Source organism: Eschscholzia californica, unplaced genomic scaffold (genome assembly GCF_041429995.1).
Source record: "Eschscholzia californica isolate CP2 unplaced genomic scaffold, dmEscCali1.0.p SCAF_3, whole genome shotgun sequence".
NCBI lineage: Eukaryota > Viridiplantae > Streptophyta > Magnoliopsida > Ranunculales > Papaveraceae > Eschscholzia > Eschscholzia californica.
Window position 1 is genome coordinate 44,369,439 of NW_028238420.1, and position 27,881 is coordinate 44,397,319.

Consider the following 27,881-nt stretch of genomic DNA (forward strand, 5'->3'; position numbering starts at 1 on the left):
ATGAATAATACAATTGTTTAATACATTTATTAAGAACAAATAATGGAGAGTACTGTATACGAATAACAACAGAAAAAATAATAAAATAGAGAAAATGATATTTCATTGAAATAATGAAACATGAAAAGGTTAATTAATTAATTTGTTGGTGAAGTGAAAGCATCAATCATGTGAGATTAGGATAATATTGCTTTATCATATCTTATATAACCATCAAGAATGAATATGAAATCCATTAAAGACATTTTGTTTTCTTGTTCAAGAATGGCAAACTGATTTTAAGGTATCAAATATAACTTTATTATTTTCTTATTCTTCATTAATGCCTTAATACATGGTTTTCTTTTTCCCATATCAAATATATATAATTTAAAGGAGTATTAATTCTTATGAAATTTAACTTGATTGAGATATATGTGGTGTACAATACTCGCATAGTCAAATAAAGTAGAGACACCCACTTGTGAGGTTCCTATGTTGTATTTTTTAGGGTTATTTCTCAAATGACCCCCAATTTTGTGACCAGCTTCTTGCCTCACCCCTTACTTTAGCAAAAATATTCATATGACCCCCTTTTCCGTTATCTTTAACTTTTCGTTATTCTCTCATCCATCTCATTTTCTCTTTCTGCCACATCATTTGAGCACGCCACACCATCGTCTTCTCCGACAGGAGTCGTCGGCCGGCTAAATTTTCGGTCGGCGACCTTCAAACTTACCAAAAAAAAAAAAAAAATTTCCCTCTCTCTAAATTTTTTTTTTCCCTTTCTCTAAATCTGGTTCGATCTGATTTGAACAGACCTTCATTGAAGGTCTGATTCGATCAGACCTTTGACGGTCTATTCGAATTAGACCTAGATCTGGTTCATGGTGAACCAGATCTAGAGAGAGAAAGGGAAAAAATTTTGTTTTTATTTTAGAGAGAGAGGGAAATTTTTTTATTTTTGATGTCATGGGTCATGCATCGATAAGAGGCCCGTGGGTCGACCCTTTATGACCTTGACCCATATTTTGAGCTCTATAATTTTATAGAGAGAAGTGAATCATAATCTAGTTGGTAGTAACATGTACATATGTTCTGTGATGGAAAAGAGTAGCATTGGAATCTTTAAACATTAAGAGAGAAATACTGTAAAAAGAATACCAACAAAATAGCCAGTTGTCTACAAATATGACAAGGTTTAGCAAATAAAGAAGTCACAATGTATAATCTTCTAGCTTCTACTATATTGAGTTCTTTCATATACTCATTTTTTCTAGCTAAATGTAAATAAAGTATTTTTTTTTATGAAAGTAAATAAAGTATTCTTCACATATATCCAAATTCATTCACACATATAAAGTTAAGTTTTTATCTTTCTTCCAAGCAAGTATTAATTAATAATTAACATGTGCCATTAGTTCCTCTTTGAAAAGAATATGAAATAATTAAGGGTTATTTCCCTAATGGCCCCCTACTTTGTGACCAGCTTCCTGCCTGGCCCCCTACTTTACAAGAAATACCCATATGGCCCCCTTCCGTTATAACACCGTTACTCTCTCTCTTCCATTTCTTTTCTCTCTCCTCCAGTATGTTTTCTCTCTCTGCCACCTCGTTAAACCAGCCACATCATCGTCTTCACCGGCAGGGTCGCCGGTCGGCGACCTTCAAACTTTTTTTTTTTTCCTCTCTCTTCTCTCTCTCTCTAAAAAAAATTTTAAAAAAAAATTTAAAAAAAAAATTCTCTCACCTCTCTCTCTCTAAACTCTGGCGAAGGTTTCCCTTCGCCGGAGTTTAGAGAGAGAGAGGTGAGAGAATTTTTAAATTTTTTTTTTTTTTTTTTTTTTAGAGAGAGAGAGAGAAAAAAAAAATTTGAAGGTCGCCGGCCGGCGACCCTGCCGGTGAAGACGATGATGTGGCTGGTTTAACGAGGTGGCAGAGAGAGAAAACATACTGGAGGAGAGAGAAAAGAAATGGAAGAGAGAGAGTAACGGTGTTATAACGGAAGGGGGTCATATGGGTCTTTCTTGTAAAGTAGGGGGCCAGGCAGGAAGCTGGTCAAAAAGTAGGGGGCCATTAGGGAAATAACCCAATAATTAAAGCAAAGGAGATAAACTAATTTGTTTTTTTCTCAAAGAATTTCATAATCAAGTTTAAGTCTTTGTCATACGAGCTATAATACGACAAGTTTTGATTGATATAGATGAAAAAAATACATGATAATTACGTTACCGTTCGCTTTCTAAAAGCCAATAAGAAATAAACACAAACTAGAATCTTTAAACGACCATTTATCGTGCAATCGAAAATATATTCTCCATCTACACTGTAATTTTCGACCAATACCCACTTGCAAGTAACATCATTGTAAGGAAATACGTGAAAGTTGAAAAATAATACATCAATAATAGGAAATATGGCCCATTACAGATGTATACAGCTTTTCTGCAGATGTATGTAGAATCTTCAATTATTTTCTGTAAGACTCAAGTACAAATATTGGCCCATTAGGCTTTTTATTAAAACAAATGATTAGTAGGGTGCTCGTGGATCCAAGTTACATTTGTTGTACATCTCCGAAAAATAAAAAGAGATACAATTATCTTATTTTGTGGTCATTATTATAATTTGCTAAAAGTTACCCTCAAAATTTCCGTCTCTCTCGTGATCTCGTATATATTATAGAAACAGTAGGATTCGAAATCTAATGTCTCTGTGCATATATGAAAATGTCACCACCCGACTAAAGTGGGTGTTACATATACATGCATAATTGTTTATCATGGAGCAATGCAAGTAGATATGAACATATAACTATATAATAATAATCGTAAAGAACTACATTAATCAAGAAAATTAAGTAATAATAATTCTACAAATAGGGTTTTTTTCTCTGGATCATACATTCATAACATTCTTCTTAGTTTCACTATAACAAACAACATATCAATTATGTCTCTTTCTCTCCCTCTCTAAATATAATATACACAAGACACACACATACACATATAATATATATATATATATATATATATATATATATATATATATATATATATATATATATATATGTATATGTTTTAATTGATCTCCCTTATTATCTAAGTTTCATTAACAAATATTTGTATAAAAAAACTATAATATATATAAGAAGGATAATTAATTAAGGATCTCACCTGAATTTGTTTACTAAAATTAAGTTTAACCCTTTTCTTCTTTATTAATTCCGTACACAATCTTCTCCTCTGACAAACAGAATCTCTGTTATCCAACGTGGCAATCTATCAAGGAAATCTAACTTGGATTTTCATATAAATTAATCCTGATTAATTATAATCAAGGTTTAATATATGATAAATTGATAATTAAGATTTAAGAATTCCAATTCATGCCTGAAAGTTGGTAAGATTGTGAGCCGAAAATTCTATCACCCAAAGACCCAAGAAGTGTTTGTTGCTGAAAATGAGGTGGTAGTTGTTGTTGTTGTTGAGGAATTTGATTTAGAAGAGCTGAAATTGTGTTACTACTACTAGTAGTAGTAGTAGTATGAGAAATGGGTTGTTCTTGAAATATTGTTTTCTTTGATGATGGTGGTGGTGGTGAAAGATTATTACCTCCTTGGTTATAATAAGGTGGTTGTAAGTTTCTTTTTAAAGAGAGAAAGTTTGTAGATGAATCTTGATTTTGTTTTGAAGTACTTGAAGAACCCAATTCTTGATTATGATGGTGGTGATCAGATAAGAGATCTTCTAAGAAGGTATTATCGTCGGTTTCCATTAAGGCAGCAGAGTAATTAGTCATTATCTGTCTTTTTGATGTTTTAGGGTTTATGAATTGTTCATGAACATGATGATGACTTGTAGTTGATGATGAGTTTGGTAATATTGATGATGATCCTGAAAGTAATTCATCCATTGATGATGAATCTTCTTTGTTTTGATCCATGGGTCTTTGATTTGAGTTGTTCTTCTTGTAAATTCGACATAAAACCCACTCATCAAGCTACATATATAAAACCATAAAAAAAGTCATTAGGTTAAACCCATGATTCATTAGGTTCTAATACAATTTTCTAATTATTTGATTAATAATTTAACCAAGAATCTAAGTTAACTGGTCAATAATTAAGTATTAATGAAATAAAATATATTACGCTCGCGAACGCTGTGCTAGCATGACAATAATATGATTTTAGAAATCCTTGTATAGTCACGAAATTGAATAACTAAAAGAATAAATGACAAAGTAAGGACTATTTCAGTTCTGAAGCAGAGTCATCAGATACAGAATTGCTATTGAATATAATTACTGAAAGAAAAACGTACCCTTAAAGAAGAACTTTTCTTGCTAGTAACGTCCGTGCCACTAGGAGGTCTCATGGTACTAGTACCATCAGTAAGCCGATATTCATGCATAATCCAATTAGTCTTAATTCCCTTTGGTGGTTTTCCACCATAAAAAACGAGTGCTTTCTTAACTCCAACTTTTTCCGTTCCGCCCGAAGTTAAAATAGGTTTATCAGTTCCAGTTGCTTTCCAATACCCAGATGTTGCAGCCCGATTAGGTCGAGCACCGTTGGGATATTTCCGATCCCTTGGACTAAAAAAATACCATTCTTGTTCTCCAAAATTCGCCTTTCCTGTTAATTTAATCACAAAGTCTTAATTAATTATCCTTAATTAATTAAGGGGTTGATATGGTTTTAATTAAAAAAAGTACCTGGAAGTTCCCATGGATCAAATTTGTAGAGATCAACTTCGGCAATTATGGTAACGGGTAACGGGACAGAAGCGGCTTTTTTCTTGAGGTAGTGAACGACTAGTTCTTCGTCAGTCGGGTGGAACCGAAAACCAGGTGGAAGGTTTGGTTGTTGATGTGAGGCCGATGAGGAATCGGCGCTCTCCATGACCTTCTTCTCTTTCTTATTCACTAACCACTGTAGAGAAAGAAAGTTTAGAGAGAGAAAGCAGAGAAAGAGAGAGAGAGAGAGAGTTGAAATTGTTGTAGGGATGGAAAGAAGTTTGTTTTAAATGGAGTATGAAGGAAGGGATAGGGGGAATGTTGACAGACTTGTGATGGTAGTGATTTGGCTGAAGTACCAAACTCTTAGCCAGTTAATGGATGACACGTGTCCATTGGAAAGGTGGAGAGGTGAGACTATAAAGACAAGAAAATGTCTACTGCCGGGAACATATCGCGACGAACATCACCACTTATAATGTTACTATGTCCGACCTTTAGTCTAGCTGAATTTAGACCAGCTTAGATAGACGACCAGAATTAAGAGAGAAGTGAAGTTTGATCGTATCTCTGAATTTTGTCTGTCTTCTTAAGTTGGTCACGATTCTGTATATATAGGTGTTGGACGAGAAAGATTTTTCGAAGATGAAAATAGACAAATGGCATAGGGAGGTAGAGTGAGATATAGGGGGCCACATGTACTGATGTGTACATAATCACACAAGGGGACAAGAGAGAGAAAGAGAAGAGAGAGAAGAGAGAAGGGGAAGTTTAGGGTCTGAAACTGCCGGAAGGCACTTTTGATGTCACACTTTTCTTATGTTGTAGACATACACAATCCCTTTTCTGAGTTCTCTTTTGTTTATAGCTTTTTAGAGCTCCTCATTCCCTCATCTAACTCACACATGTGGCCCCATATGCACGTTCTATTCTTTTTCTAACCTAAACAATTTTGTGCATAGATGTGGGAAGAAAGCCCCTAGGCCTTTTAATATCCGATCGAGTGAATTTGTGCATAGATGTGGGAAGAAAGCCCCAAGGCCTATTAATATCCGATACGTTTCACTCGAGTACGAAATTTAAGGCCGTAAAGCATGGCTAAGGGATACCTTGAGATGACCCAAGCCCCACCCCTTAAATAGTCGCACTGAATGGTGCTTGTTGGAAAAAATATCCTCAGTATATACATTATCTTCGTCTGTTAGATTTGGGATTAGATCATAAATCAACTGACACTTGAATGACAATCTGATCTAAATTCTAACCTTGTTTGTATCATATCTAATTCTTTATTCACGTAGTCAGCATTATGTTAAACGACATAGATACATAATAATTATGAAGTATACGTATAAACTATCATATGTTATCAAGCATGTTCATACTACATAATGTAATAATTCTTACAAAAAGTACCAATTAAACAATTGGCAATAAATATCGTCGAAAGCCCAACTAGTGAACCCTAATGTCAGCCACGAAAAACTATATTTACTTTTCCTTAAAACATATGTAGAAACAAATCTTAATTGCGCATATACTACGATTTTAGACACAAACTTGAACCAGACATTTCATGATTTTTTAACTAGAGAAGATCCACAACTAATTTATTACAGACTCCATATTCAATCCTGAATAGTATAAGATTGTCTGAAGTGTAGTTACGACTTCAAAATTGGTACAACCATTTTACATTTTTATGGATAACATTTTTATTATCTCATCGGTTATTGTCAAACGAATTAAAAACAGACAACTAAAAGAATTTTGAATTCAAATTTCAAAGTAAAAAAAGTGAACCCTAACTTTTTCTTTTTGGTCATAGGTAATATGTTTGATAGTAATTGAGTGAAGGTGGGGACTAATGGTTGGTTGTAATATAGACCAGATCCCTATCAAAAGGTCACTTCCTTGGACACTGATTCTCATCACTTACTAGCCTGCCCACATATATGGATACATCACTTTCTCTTCTTGTACTCTTATCTCTCATTCATACAAAATATCTAATTGATTTTATATGGGTTATTTCTCAAATGACCCCCAACTTCGTGACCAGCTTCCTGCCTAGCCCCCAACTTTAGTAAATATTCTCATATGGCTCGTTGTTTCCATTATCTTCAACTGTCCGTTATTCTCACTCCTCCACCTCATTTCCTCTCTCTGCCAAGTCACCTAAAATGCCACATCATCATCTTCTCCGGCAAGGGTCGCTGGCCGACGACCTTCAAATCTAAAAAAAAAAAAAAATTCTCTTCTTCTTCCTCTCTCTCTCCTGTTTTCTCTCTATTCTTCTTCTTCCTCTCTCTCTCTCTTCCCCTCTCTTCTAACTCTCTAAAGCAAAAAAAATTAAAAAATTTTCTCTCTCCTCTCTCTCTCTAAACTTCGGCGAAGGGGGTTTCCCTCCGCCGGAGTCTGTCGAACAAACCATTGAAAGTCTGTTCGCAGATCTATGGAGGTCAACAGACATTCATGGATCTGTTTGCAGATCTTCATAGGTCGGCGAACAGATCCATGAAGGTCTGTTCGACAGACTCCGGCGATGGGAAACCCCCTTCGCCGGAGTTTAGAGAGAGAGAGGAGAGAGAAAAATTAAAATGTTTTTTTCTTTAGAGAGTTAGAAGAGAGGGGAAGAGAGAGAGAGGAAGAAGAAGAGAATTTTTTTTTAGGTTTGAAGGTCGCCGACTGGAAATTTGGCCGGCCAGCGACCCCTGTCGGAGAAGATGATGATGTGGTGTTTTAGGTGACTTGGCAGACAGAGGAAATGTGGTGGAGGAGTGAGAGTAACAGACAATTAAAGATAACGGAAAAGGGGGTCATATGAGAATATTTACTAAAGTAGGGGGCTAGGCAGGAAACTGGTCACAAAGTTGGGGGTCATTTGAGAAATAACCCATTTTATATTGTAATTACCATGATGAAAATAAAAGAATTATTTATCACCAAATTACAAATAGAGTAGGCCTACCTACTCGAACCGCTTTAGTAGGGTCTTACGTTGGTCTCGCGCAACCCGCCTAGATAGCAAGTCCAGGTCGGCCCACCCTGACGGTCAAATGACAAGGCATGTCAGGCTAGCAAGCCTTATGCGAACTAGGCTTGGTCGGAACTCGCGTAGCCTGACACAGTTGGCACCAATACTAAAGAACAGTTTTTGGATGGTTGGACTCGGCTAATACCCACCCTAGAGGGAAGCAAGTAGTCCATAAGATCCTATGAACTCAGAATGGGCTCATGGACCATTTACAAAGCCCAAGTCTTCCAACCGATTTTGGTTGGTCACAAAAGGCACCACGTGGTCGAACCCCCATTCAGTTGGACGTAATTTTCTATTACTGGCACCCAATCATTGTTAGTTCGTTTTTGTACACCAATCGTACACCCTATAAAATACGTGCTTGGCACGTGAGTTATTCGACCCCAAGATCAGTCCATAACCTGTCTAGGGGTTTGAGCGGATTCATTTAAATTTTTTAACTTCCTAATTTTGATTGATTTATCAAACAAAAACTTTGAAATCATCTTGAGATTATGTTAGTTTGATAGGTATAGTTCTAGTCTGAATTAGCCAATACATGTTCGATTTTGGGACATCTAAACTTACTCTAGAAAAAAAATGTTTTGATCAATTAGATTTGATTAAAAATTAATTTGTTTGTTTTTACCTCATAATCTTCATGTTCTATCTTTCCTCCGTCGACCATAACACACGTTTGTTCGTAAAAAACCTCCAAATTAGGTCAACCCGATCTGATTTGGGATAAGTTGTTCTCGGGGAAAGTAAGCCCTGGCTAGAACAGAAAGAGAGTGATGGTTGGCCGGAAAATGTGATGCTTACGCGGTGTCCTACGTCAACATTATTGGACACTTAGTTATCCACTTGGCAAGAATTTAATATTTCTTGTGTTGTCCTTATCTAAGGTTTGTTTGGCAGAAGCTATCTTTTTCAATTTTTTACTTTTATTACTTTTGCTTATTCCTAAAGCTTTATGGAGTCAATGATAAGGTTAATGCCAAAAATAGAAAAATCCTTACTAGACACTCTTCTTCTTTATGATCTTATCATTCTCGAAATAGTATATCGATGGTGCCTCATTATACTATTCCGCGTGTTTTCTGTGATTAAAAAAAAAAATCACTGTCGTATTCAGAAAACGTGACGTTAAATACATATATACGTAATCTGTGAGAAAATTGTTAGTCTTTACACTAATATATTATGTCTTTTGAATGTGGATAGATTGGATTGGATTTATGTGTACATAATTCAAACTCGTGCTTAAATATTAGTTCGGTGAGTCAGTGATCGATCAATATCTTTGTTACTCGGTATCATCTACTCGTGGACTAATTAAAACCATATGTGCTTTCTATCTCCTTTAATTTATTGTTTCTTGTTTCTTATCTATATCTTGTTGGATACTATTTATTTTGTTATGGTTAATGTTGGAGTAGTCGTCGTGATCATCATCATGTATGTCATATTTATTTATACTATTCATTTCGAGCAGGTTCTATGATCTACAATTGTGTTTTTGTCATTCTCATACTTTAAGATTGCAGCAACACATATTAAACATGTGTTTAGTTGTGCGGTTTTTTATGTCAAATCAAAAGATTTATTTGAGACCTAGGAAAGTCCTTTTCAAGTGTGATCCGATTTGAATTAGATTTTATATAGGCGGAAACTTACTTGCATTTTGAACTTGAAGTCCAAAAGACAACCCTAAGGGAGATCACCATTTTAACCCCAATGTGAATATTAAATTTGTCACCTTCCAAGACAAAATTTTCAGCCAATACTAATTGCTCTGGGGTCTCATTTTAGAATTCCATATTATTTCAGAAATTAGTTTAGGTTTAAAGGACTTTTTTATATGGGAGGGCACAAGCACTTTCACTTGCCATTTTGTAAGTCAAAACAAAATTAAATAACTCACAAAAGTAAGAAAAAGGTAAAGCTTATTTTATCACATTTGACTTGGAAAGTATATATTTAACAACAAAAATAGATTTGCAACAAAAAAAATAGACAAATTTTAGCTTTATTTTTTTAAAAAATGAAAATTGGTTTTGGAATATTATTAACCATTTGAATTTGGGATTAAGTGAGGTTTCTTTTGTAAAAATTAAGAGACAACATTGCAATGTGGTGTTTCAGACTCACCCCATTGTTTATAGAGGTTTGATTCAATAACAGTTTTTACCAAGTTGTACGCATTGCTACCCAAGACCATTAACTTTTCTCGATACATACCCGAATTTAATATGTTTTTCTTTTGCATTGAAATTTAATATGTTGATTCATTCAAAATCTTAGATATTATATTCTTTATCCTCCATAGTACTAGCTCATTCTTTTTCTCTTCGTCACGCTCATTGCATCTCCCTCGAATACAATTGTTGTTACGCTTAGTTGTAGTGTTAGTTGGGTAAATGTCAACTAATTTAATTGGTAAAATGTTGTAGATGTTAATATTACGAATTCTAATTTCAGTTGCAGAAGAGAGAGAGAGAGAGAGAGAGAGAGACATAAAGACAAGACGTATGACACAAAATTAAGAACAAACGCATGTATGAAACTACACATACTGATTATATACCAAAGAAGTTCCTTTGGTTTTAAGTTTTTAACAATAGGAGACTTAAATTTTAGTCACACTCAACTTAATCATATATCCATATTAAGGTACGTGAAACCTCAAGCATGGATATCTTGGTCACTAACAGTTGGAATTAAGAATTTATTTGCTCTAAACTCAAGAACTCGATGAGAGAAACACGATGATATGTAACACTACGCCATTATACCAGTTGAGCTTGCTTGAAACATCACAGTTGGTACCGATTCAACTTTACGTTTAAAAAGAGTCCCTTGTGTCACACCTCCACCACATGCCACTGCTGACATGATTTTCGTATGATATAAAAAAGTTCACAATTTTTTTGAAGAGGTTAAAGAACGGCTGAGGTTTGAATACCTCATTCGGTCGTTCCTCAATTCAAATCAATACATAATATCACCTAGCTAAGTTGAACTTTCTCTGATTTCAACAAAAAAAAAAAAAAAGTTGAACTTCTCTAAACTTTAAACCATACCATGAAGTAGAGATAGGTTGGCTATAAGCACCCCGAATAGGACTATAGCCACTTTTGTACGTGTTTGACTTTAGAAGCTCAAGTTTTAACTTGGATGTAGCCTAAGCTCCATCTAGTGAAATAGGCCCGACCTCACTTGGTTGTCCCCATAAGCTCAAATCGAAGACGCTTGATAAGATTTAAGGTGCCTATAGAATTTCTCGTTTCTAATTAGAAGAAAAGATTTCTTGCATATAATGTATATTTTGGTGGCATACTTGTGACCTCAAAACAATTGAGAGTTGAAGAAGTTGAATATGTGGACATGGTGGCAAAAACATCCAAATAAAAACCTCATTGGGCCTTTTCTCATCCAATCAAACTTCAAATAGGATAAGAAGATAAGGCCACATGGCAACCCTTAACACCTCCCTTACTCTCCTTTTCTAATTACTATCATTCTCTCTTCTCTCTCTCTTGATTTCATTTGGTAACAAAAAAAATATGGCTTCCCCTACTCTCCTAACCCCCACTTCTAAACCAAAAGTTCCCATCCGATCCAAACTCAACACCACTTCAACCACCACCACCACCACCAACACTACTACATACTCCACTACCTCGGCGACAATAACGGGTCGTCGAGAATTTGTTGCATTGGTAGCCGGAATTCTCTCTCCTGCATTGTTTATTCCGGTCTCTCCGGCATCCGCAGCTTCAGACGAAGAGTATGTTAATGAGACAAAAGAGGTAATAACCAAGGTGAAATCAACTATTAACATGGATAAAACTGATCCTAATGTAGCAAACTCAGTAGCTGAACTTAGAGAAACTTCAAATTCATGGGTAGCTAAGTATAGAAGAGAAAAGAATTTGTTAGGTCGAACATCTTTTCGTGATATGTATTCGGCACTTAATGCTATCTCTGGTCATTACATTAGTTTCGGACCGACTGCCCCCATTCCAGCTAAACGTAAGGCAAGGATCTTAGAAGAGATGGATACTGCAGAAAAGGCTTTACTAAGAGGAAGGTAGAAGAAGAATTTTCTTTTTTCTATATGGGACTATTCTGAGCGATTTTCTTATAATTACCTTGTCATTCGATGTTTGATAATGTGATACAAAATTAGGGTTTAATTATGAATTCTTAATTTCATTTTAAGAGAGAGGTTTAAGCATTTAAACCTTGTCTAATTATGTATTTTTAGTTATGAAACGATGATGATGAGCTATGTATCTATATGCATCAATTGAGGAATTTTATATAATGTATATCTTCATCTTCATATTATTTCTTTAGGTATAACAAAACCTCTTTATTCTCCATACCTCTTTACTCCTCCAATTATGATTAATTTGCTTTGGGACGAAGAATAAGTTAGAGTTATTTTGTAATATGCGCAAACATAAGTACGGGGTGATGAATTTGGGACAAGATTTTTTTTTATTTATTTATTTGGGGCATCATTTAACTTTTGTTTGTCTCACACGCGAAATGCCCTAAACACTAGCTTTCTTCTAACCTTTGATATCTCAAATACTAATTTTTCAAATTTAGATTTCACTCGTAAATTCATCACAAAACATCAATTCAACAAAAAAATCATTCCTAATCTCCAAAAATCTAGAACAAATCAATCAAAACAAGGAATGAGACAACAAATCCTATCTCAAGAGTTGAAAAGTGAAAATCAAAACTCTAGATTTGATTTCATGATAGCACGAAACAAAGAAAAGGTTGGGAGAACACTGCCTAGTATAAAGAAAACAAACTCCAAGATAACTCCATCGGTCTCAACTCTCTGTCACTGGAATAATGGTTGGAGAAGATGACCCTCCTTTCCTCTTTTTGTTCACGCAGGAAGATGAATGACAATTTTCACTATTTTTTAGTTAAATTAGTATTGTTTTCAGTTGGGTCACACCGAAGTTAAGAGGTAATGGGAAACACGTAATTACTTATAACATTAAGGGAAGACAATTCGTTGAATATCAAAACAGTTTAATCTATGTCTCGAACTCAAAAGAACTCAAAGTCATGCCCCAAACTCATCACCCGATATTTATGTTTGCCCTTTTTACAAAATATCAATGAAATAAAATTAGAGTTATTTCCCAAATAGCCCCAATTTTGTGTCCAGCTTCCTGCCTAGCCCCCTATTTTAGCAAATATTCTCATACGGTCCCCTTTTTCCGTTATCTTTAACTTTCCATTACTCTCACTCCTCCATCTCATTCCCTCTCTCTGCCAAGTCACCAAACATGCCACATCATCATCTTCTCCGGCAGGGGTCGCCGACCGACTAAATTTCCGGTCGGCGGCCTTCAAACCTAAAAAAAAATTCTCTTCTTCTTCCTCTCTCTCGTGTTTCTCTCTCCCGCCTTCTCTCTCTTCTTCTTCCTCTCTCTCACCTGTGTTTCTCTCTCCCGCTTTCTCTCTGTTCTTCTTCCTCTCTCTATCTTCTCCTCTCTTTTCACACACTCTCTCTCTAAAATGGTCGGCGAAGGGGGGAACCCTTCGCCGGTCGTTAATCTGGGAGACCAGACCGACGACCGGCGAAGGATTTCCCCCTTCGCCGACCATTTTAGAGAGAGAGAGTGAGAAGAGAGGGGAAGAGAGAGAGGGGGGAAGAAGAAGAGAGAGGAAGAAGAAGATAGAGGAAGAAGAAGAGAAAGAGAGAGAGAGGAAAACTAAGATTTTTTTTTTTTAAGTTTGAAGGTCGCCGGTCGAAGATGATGATGATGTGGCGTGTTAGGTGACTTGGCAGAGAGAGGAAATGAGATGGAAGAGTGAGAGTAACGGAAAATTAAAGATAACGGAAAAAATGGTCCATATGGGAATATTTGCTAAAGTAGGGGCTAGGCAGGAAGCTGGTCACAAAGTTGGGGGCCATTTGGAAAATAACCCATAAAATTAATATCAAATTTAAAACATTATATCCTATAACATTATCAGTATTGTCAATTGAATGGGGGTGTCTAATAAGAATATGTACTTCCTTTAATTGAAGATATGGTGATATTTCATTTGTTTGATAATTAGAACTTCCACCTTTAATTGAAGGTCTAATAAGTATGGTCGCGCCAATAATTGTTAGCTCACTTGGTAGTGCACATACTCTAAAATTTTGGAGGTCCCATGTTCGACTCGCTTGAAATTTTTGTCAGATCTAAAAGAAAACTTACTAAAAATGATAAAAGAAACTACTAAGGGTCTGTTTTGAGGGTTTAAACGGTAGGATTTGACCCCCAAAGTGGGCCGATGTGTGGAACATTATGTCGTGTATGGGCCAAAATACGTCACCGAGAGCGCCCCTAAAAATTCACGATTAATGGACTTACACGGTGACCAAGTCCATTAATTAATGGCTAATGGGTCTGACCCATTTATCTTCGGACACCCCGAAGCAACGCCAAAGTGCGGAAGCACTTCCAACCTAGATAAAGAGGTCCGCCCTCACCACCCCGAAGCAATGACAAAGAACGGAAACACTTCCAGCCGGAATAAAGAGGTCCTCCTCACCTCCTCAGCTGACCAAGAATATGGAAGCACATCCAGCTCGGGATAGAGAGGTCCGCCCTCACCTCCTCACCAGACCTCCAACTCGGAATAAAGAGGTTCGTCCTCACCTCTACGACACTTCTGCTACTTTCATCGTCTTATTCTCTCTCTGTCATCAATCAATCTAACGTCCATTAAAGAACCTACGACTGATCAAAAGGAGGTCGACCTATATTTTTCTTTGTCGATGATCACTCATCAAAGGAGGTCGACCACTCATCAAGGGAGGACGACCTATATTTCCCTCTCCCGACGACCTCTCATCAAAGGAGGTCGACCACTCAGCAAAGGAGGTCGACCACTAATTAAAGGAGGTCGACCACTTATCAAGGGAGGACGACCTATCTTTCTCTCTCCTGAAGACCACTCATCAAGGGAGGACGACCTATCTTTCTCTCTCCTGAAGACCACTCACCAAGGGAGGACGACTTATCTTTCTCTCTCTAGACGATCAAAGTAACCAAGCTACTTTATCTCTCTTGGAGGTCAGGTCTTCTTCACTTTGCCCACATGAATATTTATGAGGGTTGCCTTAGTCAAGGACATACTTCTTAGGCTGCCGCAATCTCTTTAAACAAGCCAGCCTACCCGTAGAGATCGAGCTCCGACCACTCAGCGAGCCGGGCCTAAACTCCGACCATCATCCATACAATGGTAACATTCCAGGGGTATCATTCACGTATCTATTACTTCTCTTGCAAGCTTGACTTGACCGTCGGAACCCCCTTAGATCGCCACCATCCCGGTGTCCCGCGGATCTTACGGTCGCGTGTGTTCTGTCTCTCTTGTCACGTGTTAGGCCCAAAGACGTCGTCGGTGCCCGCAAAAATATTAACAGGTGAAGGTGTGACTTCCAGTCAACGGCCCGATCCTCTTGACTCGCGAAATCGACCCCTCACATGTCGCACCTAAATTCAAAATGTTGTCCAATTGCGAGACTCGTAGCTTCGATTTTAGTCGTCTGCCTGTATTTTTGGTTGCATCGACTTCTTCCATGTACTTTTCAACTAATTCTTCTACATCATCTTGGTTGAGGCCAAGGCTCAAAAGAAGGTTCAAATCCAGCTTAAAGTTATCTCAAGTGTTGTGAAGGGGTCGAGTTCGCCAACCCCATCGCTTACCTCTTATAGGTGCACCGATTGGTCGCTGCTCTATAGCTAAACCTTAAACACGATATATGAGTAATCATGTGTCTTCAACGAAAACATGGAACCCCTTTAAAACTAACCTCGTGAAGAATGCCTTTAGATTTTAAGCCATTACTTATTTTATATTATAGAGGGAGGGAGAGGGAGGAGAAGAGAGAAAGAAGAGAACAAAGAGAAGGTAATCGTGGTTGTGGTGGTAAAGGAAGGAAAAGAAGAAGATACAGAAAAAATGTTTGAGTTTTATGGTACTAGCAGGCGATCGTCTGTCAGCAACATTTTTCGACTAAAAGAAAGATAGGAATAGATTTTTTTTTTGGAAACAGCAAAAGATTTTGAAATGAATGACAAACCGGAAAAGAAAACATCGCCAATTAACTTGGACTAAAACAATTATTGTCGGAGGACCAAATTAGAGTCATGGAGAAATATAAGTACCAAAGTTTATAGTCGGTCACACTTGGTGGCAAAATTGGTAATAAATTTCATCAAAGCGCCGGCCTTCTGTTCTCTTCGTTTAATTCTTCTACCAGTTAAGCGATCATGATCTTCGTCAAAACTTTCGACAACGAAACCCTAGCTCTTAACGTAAACCCTAATTCCACCACCTTCGAAACCCTAAAACTCCAAATCCATCAACAGTCAGGCATTCCGATCAACTATCAACGTCTCTTCTTATCCCATCGTCGATTGTTGGGTGATGATTCTCTCACTCTATCTGATTTAGGGATTCAATCCAACTCTTTCATTTCTCTTCATCTCCCCCTTTTAGGAGGGATGCAAGCCCCTGTCGCTCCTAAACCTCGTCTTGAATTCCTCAATTCTAAACCGCCACCGAATTATGTCGCTGGTTTAGGTCGTGGTGCTACCGGATTCACTACCCGGTCAGATATTGGACCGGCTCGTGCTGCACCAGATCTCCCTGATCGATCTGCAAACGCTATTGGCGGTGGCGGTGCGGCTGGTTCGTCTGGAGCTGGTCGTGGAAGAGGTAAAGGAACTGGTGGCGAAGAGGAAGAAGATGAAGAGGCTGAGGAAAAAGGTTACGATGAGAATCAAAAGTTTGATGAATTTGAAGGTAATGATGTTGGTTTATTTGCTTCTGCTGAATATGATGAAGATGATAAAGAAGCGGATGCAGTTTGGGAAAGTATTGATAATAGAATGGATTCTAGACGGAAGGATCGAAGAGAAGCTAGGTTAAAAGAGGAAATTGAAAAGTATAGAGCTTCAAACCCTAAAATTACAGAACAATTTGCAGATTTGAAGAGGAAATTGTATACTGTTTCAGCTGAAGAATGGGATAGTATTCCGGATATAGGTGATTACTCATTGAGGAATAAGAAGAAAAGGTTTGAAAGTTTTGTTCCTGTTCCTGATACTTTGCTCGAAAAGGCTAGGCAAGAAAAAGAACATGTTACAGCATTGGATCCAAAGAGTAGGGCAGCGGGTGGCACCGAAACTCCATGGTCTCAGACACCCGTCACCGATTTAACCTCGATTGGAGAAGGAAGAGGTACTGTTATGAGATTGAAATTAGATAGACTTTCTGATTCTGTTTCTGGGTTAACTGTTGTTGATCCAAAAGGATATCTTACGGATTTAAAAGGTATTAAAAATGCAAGTGATGCTGAAATTTCTGATATAAAGAAAGCAAGATTGTTGCTTAAATCTGTTACCCAAACAAACCCTCATAAAGCAACTGGGTGGATTGCTGCAGCAAGGCTTGAATATACCGCAGGTAAACTTCAAGATGCTAGGCAATTGATTCAGAAGGGTTGTGAATTATGCCCTACTAGTGAGGATATCTGGTTGGAAGCTTGTGGGCTCGCAGATCCTGAAGAAGCTAAAGCTGTACTTGCTAGGGGTGTTAAGGCGATCCCACATTCTGTTAAATTGTGGATGCAAGCTGCAAAGTTAGAACAAGATGATGTAAAGAAGAGCCGGGTTTTGAGGAAAGGTCTTGATCATATTCCGGATTCTGTCAGGCTTTGGAAAGCAGTTGTTGAACTAGCTAAGGAAGATGATGCAAGGACTTTGTTACACTTAGCTGTTGAGCGTTGCCCTTTGCACGTTGACCTTTGGCTTGCTCTTGCAAGATTAGAAACTTATGATAATGCGAAGAAAGTTCTTAATAGAGCAAGGCAGCATCTTCCAAAGGAACCAGCTATTTGGATCACTGCTGCAAAACTCGAAGAAGCTAATGGGAATATGGGCATGGTTGGGAAGATCATAGAGAGGGGTATTCGTACTTTAGAGAGGGAAGGATTAGAAATTGATAGGGAGGTTTGGATGAAGGAGGCTGAGGCAGCCGAACGAGCAGGTTCTGTTGCAACTTGTCAGGCGATCATTCATAATACAATTGGTGTCGGGGTTGAAGAAGAAGACCGAAAAAGGACTTGGGTTGCTGATGCCGAGGAATGTAAGAAGAGAGGTTCAATTGAAACTGCTAGAGCAATTTATGCATATGCCCTTACTGTGTTTCTTACCAAGAAGAGTATTTGGCTCAAGGCGGCACAATTGGAGAAAAGCCATGGTACGAGGGAATCACTTGATGCTTTACTTCGAAAGGCCGTTACTTATAGGCCTCAAGCTGAGGTTTTATGGCTAATGGGAGCCAAAGAGAAATGGCTTGCTGGAGATGTTCCTTCTGCTAGAGCAATCCTTCAGGAAGCTTATGCAGCAATACCCAACTCTGAAGAAATTTGGCTTGCTGCTTTTAAGCTAGAATTTGAGAATCATGAACCTGAAAGAGCTAAAATGCTTCTTGCGAAAGCTCGAGAAAGAGGAGGAACGGAGAGGGTGTGGATGAAATCAGCCGTTGTCGAGAGAGAATTGGGGAACACTTCCGAGGAGAGAAAATTACTTCAGGAGGGGTTGAAACTCTTCCCTTCATTCTTCAAATTGTGGTTGATGCTTGGACAGTTAGAAGAGCGACTTGGTAACTTGGAGAAAGCTAAAGAAATTTACGATGAAGGTATTAAGCATTGCCCAAGTTGTATCCCTCTTTGGCTATCACTTGCCAATTTAGAGGAGAAAATGAATGGGCTGAGTAAAGCTCGAGCAGTTCTCACTATGTCCAGGAAGAGAAACCCCCAAACCCCCGAACTTTGGCTTGCTGCTATTCGAGCTGAATCAAGACATGGCAACAAAAGAGATGCAGATATTTTGATGGCCAAGGCATTACAAGAATGCCCCACCAGTGGAATTCTTTGGGCGGCATCAGTTGAAATGGTTTCTCGTCCTCAACGCAAAACCAAAAGCGGTGATGCACTCAAGAGATCAAACAATGATCCCCATGTAGTAGCTGCAGTAGCAAAGCTGTTTTGGCTTGATAGGAAGGTGGACAAAGCTAGAAGTTGGCTAAACAGGGCAGTCACTCTTGCACCTGATATTGGGGATTTCTGGGCTTTATATTACAAATTTGAACTTCAACATGGGACTGAGGACCAACAGAAGGATCTCTTGAAGCGGTGCAGTGCTGCAGAACCAAAGCATGGTGAGAAATGGCAGGCCATTTCGAAAGCTGTAGAAAACTCTCACCAGCCCGTAGATGTCATATTGAAGAAAGTAGTTGTTGCGTTGGGGAAGGAAGAGAATGATGCGGAGAACGGTGGAAACTAGTTTACTTGTAAGTTTGCATGTATTGTGGCTAGTCCTATTTCATGGTTTTTTAGATGTACTTATTTCTAGTGCTTAGTCGGTAGAACTATGTGAGGATATTAAAACTTGCTTACTTCATCTAATCAGACATTAATATCTTGATCTCTATTTCTTGTTCCAGTTTTTGTTTTATGGAGTAATATTTATGATTCCTTGTTTCTTTATCAAGTTTGTTACTGTTTTCCTTACATGACGGTAATTTAGCTTTTCTGTCCGACACCAATAATACATAATTTTCACTTCCACTCGAAACTGCGAGCTTACTATATCAACGGTCTTAAGTGATGACTTGTTTTATTGATTTAATCCACTAAAAAATTTCAGATGTCACAAATAGACACATTATAAGCATGCTAGCCTGTCTTGCACAGTTTGCATGTGCTTGTATGTTTTGCAGGTCTCTCCTCTGATGTCAATGATATATTCCTCAGGCCAACCCGACAAGCTTCTTGACGACTTCCCACACCTTTTATGCCGTTTTGTCTTTGCTAGCTTCCTCAGAGGGCAGCTTCTCACAAGTAGCTGACTCCTTGTTCCAGCTCCAGTAAGCACCAGACTTTGTTAGGCTTGGATCTCTTACCACCCGAACCAATTGTAAGAGTTAACTTCATGTGTTGCTTATTTTACTAGACTAATTCACATCTCTGAAATTATGTCATATTTTCTTACCTGAGCAAGCCTAATACCAGATTCTTCTTCTGAGTTCTGAGACGAACTCCCGTGTAATGTACTTCTGAAATGGAGGGTATAGCAGTTCGAATGATGGAATGTGCTCTCTGAGCAAGCCTTTAGTAGTGATACAACCAGGGTAAAGAGAAGCAAATGTAATTCTAGTTTCTTCATGGTAACGCCTGTGGAATTCTTGTACTATGAGCATATTAAACAGACTTCGCTATCCTCGTAGGCCATGGCTGAATTATTCAACCCATACAATCCTCCTAAACCACGGAGATCCCGAGGTTTGTCTTCGGAACCTCGGAGGTATATATCCCGCCATAGTATTAGTGTTACATGCAAATCCACCATTTTAAAAAGCTAAGCTGATGTTTGTATCTCTCTGAATAGTTCTGGAAGGTATGGGATCTGAATTGGCTCGAGTCTGATTTTGGAATGCTTATTTTTCGTTTGGCTCGTAATCTTGACTCGCCTGAGTGTCTGAGTCGGGCTAATGTGTCTATTTGAGTCAGACATAAAATAAGTCCAAGATAAGAGCCTGCTGTTTGAAATAACTATTTGCCCCTTGTCAAAATAAATGTGGTCCGGACGACTAAGAGTATTCAGATGATAAAAAACAATAAACACCACATCATCTGATGCTCATTGTTGATTCCTTTTAAAAGAGCAAGGAAACACCAGTTATGGACCCAACATTGATTAGCCGTTTAGATGGGCAATCAGATTTGTTTAGATCGTCAAGTATAGCAACCAATTTAGTAGGAAATGTCCAAGGTGGTTAGTCTACGCACCCTTCAGCAGTGAAACTTGGTTCTTTGACACTGGCTTGGTAGACAGCCCATCTACCAGATTGCCTGAAGTTATTGATGAATTGCTTGACACTATCAAGTGAAGAGAGATCCAGGTGCATAATGGTGTAATTCTCCTTGGGCATTCCATTGGATTCAGCTGCTCTTTCACCGTTAAAAGAAATCTTTGCATGGCATAAGTACGTGCCATTTCCTGTCTCTGCTAGAGCTTTTGCTGTGGCTAGACCAAGTCCGCACAGAGCTCCTGTAATTACCACACTGCCCTTTCTCAAGGATTTCTTGCTTTTTGGCTGCAGCATTATTAGTAGCTGGAGTTACTGATGCTGTCGATTGATCCCTCATGCCTCCTATTTTCTTGTTAAGTTCTGTATGCCCCGTAAAGCATCACATACAGATACAGTAGTTGATAAGAGAAACAGTGGTAGTCTTTTCTCGGTCGACATTCTGAACTTGCGTCTCCAATCTATGGACAGGCGATGCATCCGACTAGCTCGAAATAGAGGTATGAAATCTGTCTCGTTAGCTAATATTTTCCTGAATTGTAGGTATCCTCTTGTGGGTTAAATAGGAAATGGTTTGTGTATTCTACTTTAGTTATAGAAAGCTCAGATTCTCAGAACCAAAAGGGGTTTAGAAGTTTTAGTTGTGCCTTGTTCCTTAGAATGGTAGGATTGAACTCAAACTTCTGATACTTAGAAACACAAGTGTCCAAAAAACTTGTTACCTTGAGTGACACAATTGACCTACCCTGTCAGAATAGTAGAAAACCCAGATTAAGATCGGAACCTTGAAGTATCAAGAAATGAACAGTTGGAGAAGAACTACAGATTACAGAATACAAGTTCCATCTAGAGAAGGAAAAATCATCTTTTAAGGTACTCCAACTTAATTTTCCTTTATTGGTCATATGGACAATGTTTACTATGAGGAGAAGTGTTATTTTGCTTGAAAAATGTGGACGACCACAGGCTGAAGAGTGATGTGACTGGCACTCGTTGGACAGGCTATTTTACTCTCTACATGGCCTGCACAATACGTGCCGGCCGCATATGCCTTCTGCTTGTGATCGGCGGGCCAAATAAATATGAGTTAGCTTTCAAAACTTGTTTACTTTTTCTGGAGAAAGGGCTAAGGGACAGGGTTAGCCATTGACGACAAATAGTTGTGCCCCATTGGGGCTTGTTCTACCATACGTGCTTGATAGCTAACTATTGTAGACCTGAAAAAGCTTGTCTTGCTTGGTTATAGGACAGATCACATATCCTATATGTAACTAGTGGTAAAAACCTGTTTATTTATGAACTCTTAACCATAATTAAACATAAATTGACATTGTTTTTTGCAGGCCTATAGATTCAAACGCTTTTAGTCAAGAGATAAATTTATTAATATTTATAGTTTCCGATTTGTATTGTAGAGACTAATCTTGTTGTGAGAACTAGTGTAACTAATCATGAATAGTAAGGGTTGTTTCAATTGAGATTATTGTAATGACAAATGCATAATTTTTTTTCCACTTGATTGAAGTATTTATTTTTTATTTATTTCTGAAAGGTTCTTTCCAAGAGTTAGCATAAACCACATCTTTTCACCCTAAATATCTGGGTATAAACGAGAGAATATTCACTCTGGGTTTGTTTATAGACGTGCATGATGCCCTCTTGATAAATTCTAGACAACAATATACAAATAATTAGTGTTAATATTTTCATTATTGTTCGAGTCTGAATTTAATTAGATTCATGAAACCTACCAAGCAATTCTCTTAAAATACTTAATATATTTTATATATCGGTACTTTGCGAGCATATATTGTTTGGTTAAAAAATTAATACTTGTATTTTGTTAGTTAAAAAATCTTATATTACTTGTAACATTTTGGCAAGCAGATGCAATCTTTTGCTAGCTGTTGTAAGTCTTTCGCAAGAGTTGAATTTTTTTTTGTAAACTGTTGCAATCTTTCTGCTAGATGTTGCAAAACCTCTTACAAGCAGCTATAAATTAAGAAAATATCTAAGGAGCTGAATACTGAGAAAATTTAAGTAAATTTTTTCACCAAAAATTTATAAGGAATTTTTGACAAATTTTTTTATTGATTCTATATTATTAGAATGCCATAAATAAATAAACATGTAAATCTACTGCATGATATTTTTGGTGGACTTTTGACATTGACTATGAAGTTAGAAGTTTGATGGAGCTAACATTAGTACACTGATTCAATCATGGGGGGCACATACTGAACGAATTGAAAGAGGGAGTGGGGGAGTTGGCCCTCCAACTACTCTTTTTCTTAATTATAACAAAATCTTAAACTTCCCCACTTTTGACTTGCTAGTTCCTTCATCCAAACTTCACATTTTCTCATCCCAAAGTCAAACCTCTTCCATTTTCTTACTCCACTTCAATTTTATTATTATATCTCCTAATAACAATTTATTACTATAAACCATTTAGACATATTAATTGAGACATGACATGTTCCATATTTCGTGTCTTGTGGGTTAGATACTTAGATTAGTTAAACTAAAAGAGTAAATAGAGAGCCAAAAAAGCTCATGTGTGTAATGTGTACTTTGACTAGTCTAAAATGTCGTATGTTTTAAAGATTGTGTATTGTTGGTAGTATTGTTGACGTATCAATTATGTTGGACAAATAAATCAATAGTACATGTTGATTTTGAAAACCTAAACGTACATGAATTAAACAAGCAAGCCAGCTAGTAGAGTACTTTCTTCGGCAAGTCTTATCCGTTAAATGTGTTGAATATTTAGAATCAAGTAAAATTAGTTATGCTTCCAAAATCTTAAACTTCTCTACTATTTGAGAACATGTAGGTTTATCAACTTTACATAACAGATATCACAATCCAACAACATTGTAACCTTTCGACAAGCCAGTCTGCTTGAATCCACAGTTGTGTTGCAAGGCTAGAGTTAACCATCACATTGAGCAGAGTATATCATTTTACGTGGCGAGATCACATATATCACATTTTTTTTTTTGTTCAAAGATCACATTAAAAGTAAAAATCTAGAAAGAAAAACAAGAAACAAAATTTACCTTTGACAACAACAATTAAAAAAAACAGGAAGCTTGGGTGAAAAATCAACTTTTATCATATGGACTTTTTGGTTTTTATGACTTTTTCCAACAAACAAATGGACTTCTTCTTTTCCTTCTTAAAGTTGGTAGTTAAAAAGTTGTATATCTGAAAGTAATTTTATAGAGAGAGAGAAAGAACCAAGTAACTTGAGACATTGTTTCATTAGTCCTGAAATTCTTCCATCTTTAAGCGTAAATTTTGGGTTAAAGAATTGTTTTCAAAATTTTGAGTAGAAATTCAAATTAATATGATTTGAAGCAATGGGTCGGTTTGAAAACGATTGAAATTAAAAAGTTATAATTTTCTATCTAGTAATTGAAGATTTGAAGGAAATTAAATTCAAGGTATAGTTGTCGTTTTCTAATTAAAAAAAATGGAATTTTAACTAAGGGTATTTTTCAATTTGTGTTGAAACAAAGTTTGATTTAAGAAGAAAGGGATACCTTAAATCGTGCTTAAAGAAACAGACTTGAAAGTCTTATTAGGGTTTTCTTTAAGATTGAAAAGTAAAGCAAACGAAAAGAAACAAGAACAAGTTTTAATTTAGAGAGAGAGAGAAGAAAGTAACTTATACAGTTTTAGAATTTCTTAATTTACAGGGTATCTAATAAAAATTTCCATTTTTTTTTTACAAAATACCCATTGAAATTGATTGATGTATGAAGATGAATTTTATCAAAAAAAAAGGATGGGAATTGAGAAGTGGTGAATAACTTTGTTTGATTCTTTCTTTTCCACTTATATAATTAATTAGCTGTCAAAATTTAGAATTTTTGTGGACCGAATTCTTCTCTTCTCCTCTCCTTTTAAAAGCAAAGAATCCCCCCTCCCCAACTCTCTCTCTCTCTCTTTCTTCTTTCTCTCTCTATCATTGTTCATTTGTTGGTGACAAAGAAGAAACAGAGGAACCCTTTCTCTCTCTCTGTTCTCTCTTGTTATTTTGAACAGAGAAAACAGAGGAACCCTCTCTCTTTCTCTCTCTATCATTCACTTTCTCTCTCTTATTAGTCAAAGTAAAAATGGTTAATGAGAGAGAACCAATGCAATCAAATCTTGAATCTTTTCTTAATTGTACAACACCCATCATTCCATCTCAATTTCTTCCAAAGGTATGTTAGAATTTCTTCCATCATCCCATCTTTCACTTTCTCTCTCTAATGGGTTTTGATTTTGTTGTAGACTGGTATGAGAAATCTTAATCAACTTTGGCATCCATGGGAGACAGAAACAATTGAGTATTTCAATTTAAGTGATTTATGGAGATGTTTTGATGAATGGAGTGCTTATGGTGCTGGAACTCCAATTTCATTAAATAATGATGAAACTGTTGTTCAATATTATGTTCCTTATCTTTCTGCTATTCAAATCTTCACTAGCAACGCTTCGTTGATCAATTTACGGTAATCTTTCTTCCCCCCTAATTCAATATTTTGATTCAAGTTTCATATTTGATCTAGTGACCAAAATTCGAATTCGATTCTAGTCAATGGTTATTTGATCATTCATGGGAGACATAATCAATTGAGTATCAATGGGTATCTTAATTACTTAGTAGATTGATCGAAAAAATCTAGTATAAGAAAGTAGTTCAATTAGATGAGCTACCCTATATGATCTTAATTCATTGTTTGTGAATGATATTAGTAATTAAGTATGTTTTAATATAGGGAAGAGGCGGAATCGGGTGATTGTGAGACAACGAGGGACTCGTTTAGTGATTCTTATAGTGATGAGAGTGAATGCGATAAAATGTGGAGATCGGATGGTGGGTCGTTGGACGATTGCACATTCGAACAAGAGAATCATTGGCATCTTAGTGATAGATTGGGTTACCTTTATTTTCAATACTTCGAGAGATCACCTCCTTATGGAAGAGTTCCTCTCATGGACAAGGTAACCCTTTTTTTTTTCGTTTTCTTGCTTTGAATTGGATTTTAAAGCAAAATATTGAAACCTCAATAGTTCAAGTTGTTTAGACCCTAAAAAAACATTTGCTTCTTTTGCTTTGAGATAAAATATCATCCTCCCTTTTTGAATATTGTGGTGTCTGAGTCGAAGTCTAACTAATGCTCGATCGAGTCCTAGTGGGTGAAGTTGGTAAATCGATTTCCACTAGGACTCGATCGGCGGTGTCCTTGGGATTGGTGAAATTTTTAACACAATTTAAGCTAAAATCTTAATGCTTTTGTTGTCTTTGTTTCAGATTAGTGGATTAGCTAGAAAATTTCCAGGATTAATGAGTTTAAGAAGTGTAGATCTTTCACCAGCTAGTTGGATGGCAGTTGCTTGGTCTCTCTCTCTCTCTCTCTCTGTCCATAGAATTGTGTAAAATGCAGAGATTCTTGTTTAGCTCTATGTGACTAAAGTAGTTTGATTGAATAGGTACCCAATATACCATATCCCCACAGGAAGAACAGTAAAGGATTTGTCAGCATGCTTCCTTACTTATCATACCCTTTCCTCATCTTTCCAAGGTGATTCTTCTTTCAATCCATGTCTTTATCAACTTTTATTTTTATCCAATTATGCACCCATTTAGATAAGATTGCTGTTGTATTCTTCTTTCTCAATCACCCCACTTTTATTTACACCACGGTTACACCAACTATGTGCAACACACTACAATTTTAGACCTATTCCACGGTCGTGCAAGTTTAAGCTTTCTAAACCATCCATATTCATATAGAGATAAACTTAAACCAATACTAGTGAAGTTAAAAGTTTAAGAACGATGTTTTTTTTATACTGAACACAGATAATATCGATATCGTGCAGATATGATGCCTGATGAGGAAGAAGATATGGGAATCACCGAAAGGAGGAAGAAAAAAGAAGTGAAAGGTTTGGAACTCCCACCATTTGGGTTAGCAACATATAAGATGCAAGGAGGGAATCTATGGTTTTCGGGCAAAAATAGTAGAGATGAAGAAAAGTTAGTGGCACTTTTAAGTGCTGCAGATTCATGGCTAAAGCAGCTAAGGGTACAGCACCATGACTTCAATTATTTCACAGGGAATCGCCATGGATAAAGAAGAAGAATCATAGAAATGGAAGAACATATTTTCTCATAACTTGTTGGTATATCTAAACCCTAAAAAACAAGACAAACTTTAGAAAAAGAAACAAAACAAGAATCTCTTTTTCTTGCTTTAGTTTTGTTGCGAGTGGCTGACTTGTGAGGAGCTAGTTGATGTGGGTGTCACTGTAATAAGGTTGTGGTTTACTTCTTGTTTTGGGCTTCAAATGGTGGGCTCCATTATTGTGGCATTCCTACTAGTGAGTAGAGAGAGTTGATTTCATATGTCTATAATGGGCCAAGGGTAGAGACTGAGAGAGAGAGAGATGTAATCTGTTTTCAAGCTATCAATTTTATGTGGGCCATGTAAAACTAAATGTCTTATATGAAGGAAGAAGAAGAAGAGGAAAAGACTAAAAAAATGGAAAAAGATAAGCTTTTGAATTGCAGTTATGTCTTTTAAGATGATTGATTGATTTCAGTTCATTGTCACTCCTTTACTTTGTTATCTTTTGTGATGTCCATTAGTGGGATTTCATGGACTTAATATATGGACCCAGGTAATTTGATTCGTGCCACTTCTTAAATGTCGATAAGAACAATTCTCAACATTATCAGTGTAATTTTTTTTATTCTTAAGTTTTACTCTATTTTAAGAAAAGTGTTAAAAGCACTCGGAATATTGCTGGTACGATTGAAATAGTTGATTATAAATTGTATCAGAAATTCAGAAAAAAATAACAAGTAACAATATATGATCAAGATGATACATCATCAAATCAAAAGTCAAAAATATGAATATAACTATTAAAAAAAGGCAAGTTGGCCCATATATCCCTAAAAAAAACCAAAGCATGTGTTGTATTACATATAACCCTTGATTGACAAGTCCACTAATATTTGGATTTCAGTGGAGATTAATAAATTAAGGTGGGGTAGTTATTGTCTTATGGATTGATATCTTGATAATTTCATTTGGCCCTTGTGCTTGTGTTTGGAGACAGTACATGAGGGTTCAACCAAATATCCACTTAAAGAAGTTCAATCCAAAACCTAAATGTGAAAGAAAGAAAATGTGGTAGTCACATGGACTGTACTCCATGA

At 36.8% G+C, this 27,881-nt stretch overlaps 4 protein-coding genes and 1 pseudogene across 21 annotated transcripts; 3 read left to right on the forward strand and 2 right to left on the reverse strand.

Moving 5' to 3' along the window:
* Nucleotides 1-2,798: 2,798 nt before the first annotated feature.
* LOC147550704 (NAC transcription factor 56-like) lies at nt 2,799-5,306 on the reverse strand. The gene is made up of 3 exons (XM_086671330.1): nt 4,699-5,306; nt 4,305-4,618; nt 2,799-3,981 (listed from the first exon to the last, which is right to left on the reverse strand). The coding sequence occupies exons 1-3, from the start codon at nt 4,883-4,885 to the stop codon at nt 3,352-3,354; spliced, it is 1,131 nt and encodes a 376-aa protein (XP_086527456.1). The 5' UTR covers nt 4,886-5,306; the 3' UTR covers nt 2,799-3,351.
* A 5,922-nt stretch (nt 5,307-11,228) lies between these two features.
* Nucleotides 11,229-12,086, forward strand: PSB27 (photosystem II family protein). Its single transcript, XM_086667861.1, has one exon. The coding sequence runs from the start codon at nt 11,305-11,307 to the stop codon at nt 11,833-11,835; it is 531 nt and encodes a 176-aa protein (XP_086523987.1). The 5' UTR covers nt 11,229-11,304; the 3' UTR covers nt 11,836-12,086.
* Nucleotides 12,087-15,870: 3,784 nt separating this feature from the next.
* On the forward strand, nt 15,871-22,170 carry LOC147550706 (protein STABILIZED1-like). 18 transcript variants are annotated; one of them, XR_015237310.1, is made up of 5 exons: nt 15,871-19,138; nt 19,542-19,764; nt 19,849-20,833; nt 20,951-21,156; nt 22,000-22,170. XR_015237310.1 is itself a non-coding variant. In XM_086667862.1 (2 exons), exon 1 carries the CDS (start codon nt 16,051-16,053, stop codon nt 19,129-19,131), a length of 3,081 nt encoding a protein of 1,026 aa, XP_086523988.1. In that variant the 5' UTR covers nt 15,871-16,050; the 3' UTR covers nt 19,132-19,138; nt 19,602-22,170. The 18 variants fall into 18 exon arrangements, 3 of the variants coding, with proteins under 3 accessions (XP_086523988.1, XP_086523989.1, XP_086523990.1); XR_015237307.1 differs by having other exon boundaries at nt 19,860-20,833; XR_015237308.1 differs by having other exon boundaries at nt 19,860-20,749.
* Nucleotides 19,598-21,002, reverse strand: LOC147550707 (protochlorophyllide reductase, chloroplastic-like; annotated as a pseudogene).
* Nucleotides 22,171-23,842: 1,672 nt separating the features above from the next.
* On the forward strand, nt 23,843-27,226 carry LOC147550708 (uncharacterized). The gene is made up of 6 exons (XM_086667865.1): nt 23,843-24,870; nt 24,941-25,161; nt 25,429-25,654; nt 25,965-26,050; nt 26,144-26,235; nt 26,537-27,226. Exons 1-6 carry the CDS (start codon nt 24,781-24,783, stop codon nt 26,788-26,790), a joined length of 969 nt encoding a protein of 322 aa, XP_086523991.1. The 5' UTR covers nt 23,843-24,780; the 3' UTR covers nt 26,791-27,226.
* The last annotated feature ends 655 nt before the right edge of the window (nt 27,227-27,881 follow it).

Coding starts and splice junctions, on each gene's coding strand:
- LOC147550706 (XM_086667862.1), top strand. CDS start 16,051: ATGATCTTCGTCAAAACTTTCGACAACGAAACCCTAGCTCTTAACGTA.
- PSB27 (XM_086667861.1), top strand. CDS start 11,305: ATGGCTTCCCCTACTCTCCTAACCCCCACTTCTAAACCAAAAGTTCCC.
- LOC147550708 (XM_086667865.1), top strand. CDS start 24,781: ATGGTTAATGAGAGAGAACCAATGCAATCAAATCTTGAATCTTTTCTT. Junction 24,871..24,940: donor CATCTCAATTTCTTCCAAAG/GTATGTTAGAAT, acceptor ATTTTGTTGTAG/ACTGGTATGAGAAATCTTAA. Junction 26,051..26,143: donor AGTTGGATGGCAGTTGCTTG/GTCTCTCTCTCT, acceptor TTGATTGAATAG/GTACCCAATATACCATATCC.
- LOC147550704 (XM_086671330.1), bottom strand. CDS start 4,885: ATGGAGAGCGCCGATTCCTCATCGGCCTCACATCAACAACCAAACCTT. Junction 4,619..4,698: donor TGATCCATGGGAACTTCCAG/GTACTTTTTTTA, acceptor TTAAATTAACAG/GAAAGGCGAATTTTGGAGAA. Junction 3,982..4,304: donor AGAAAAGTTCTTCTTTAAGG/GTACGTTTTTCT, acceptor TTATATATGTAG/CTTGATGAGTGGGTTTTATG.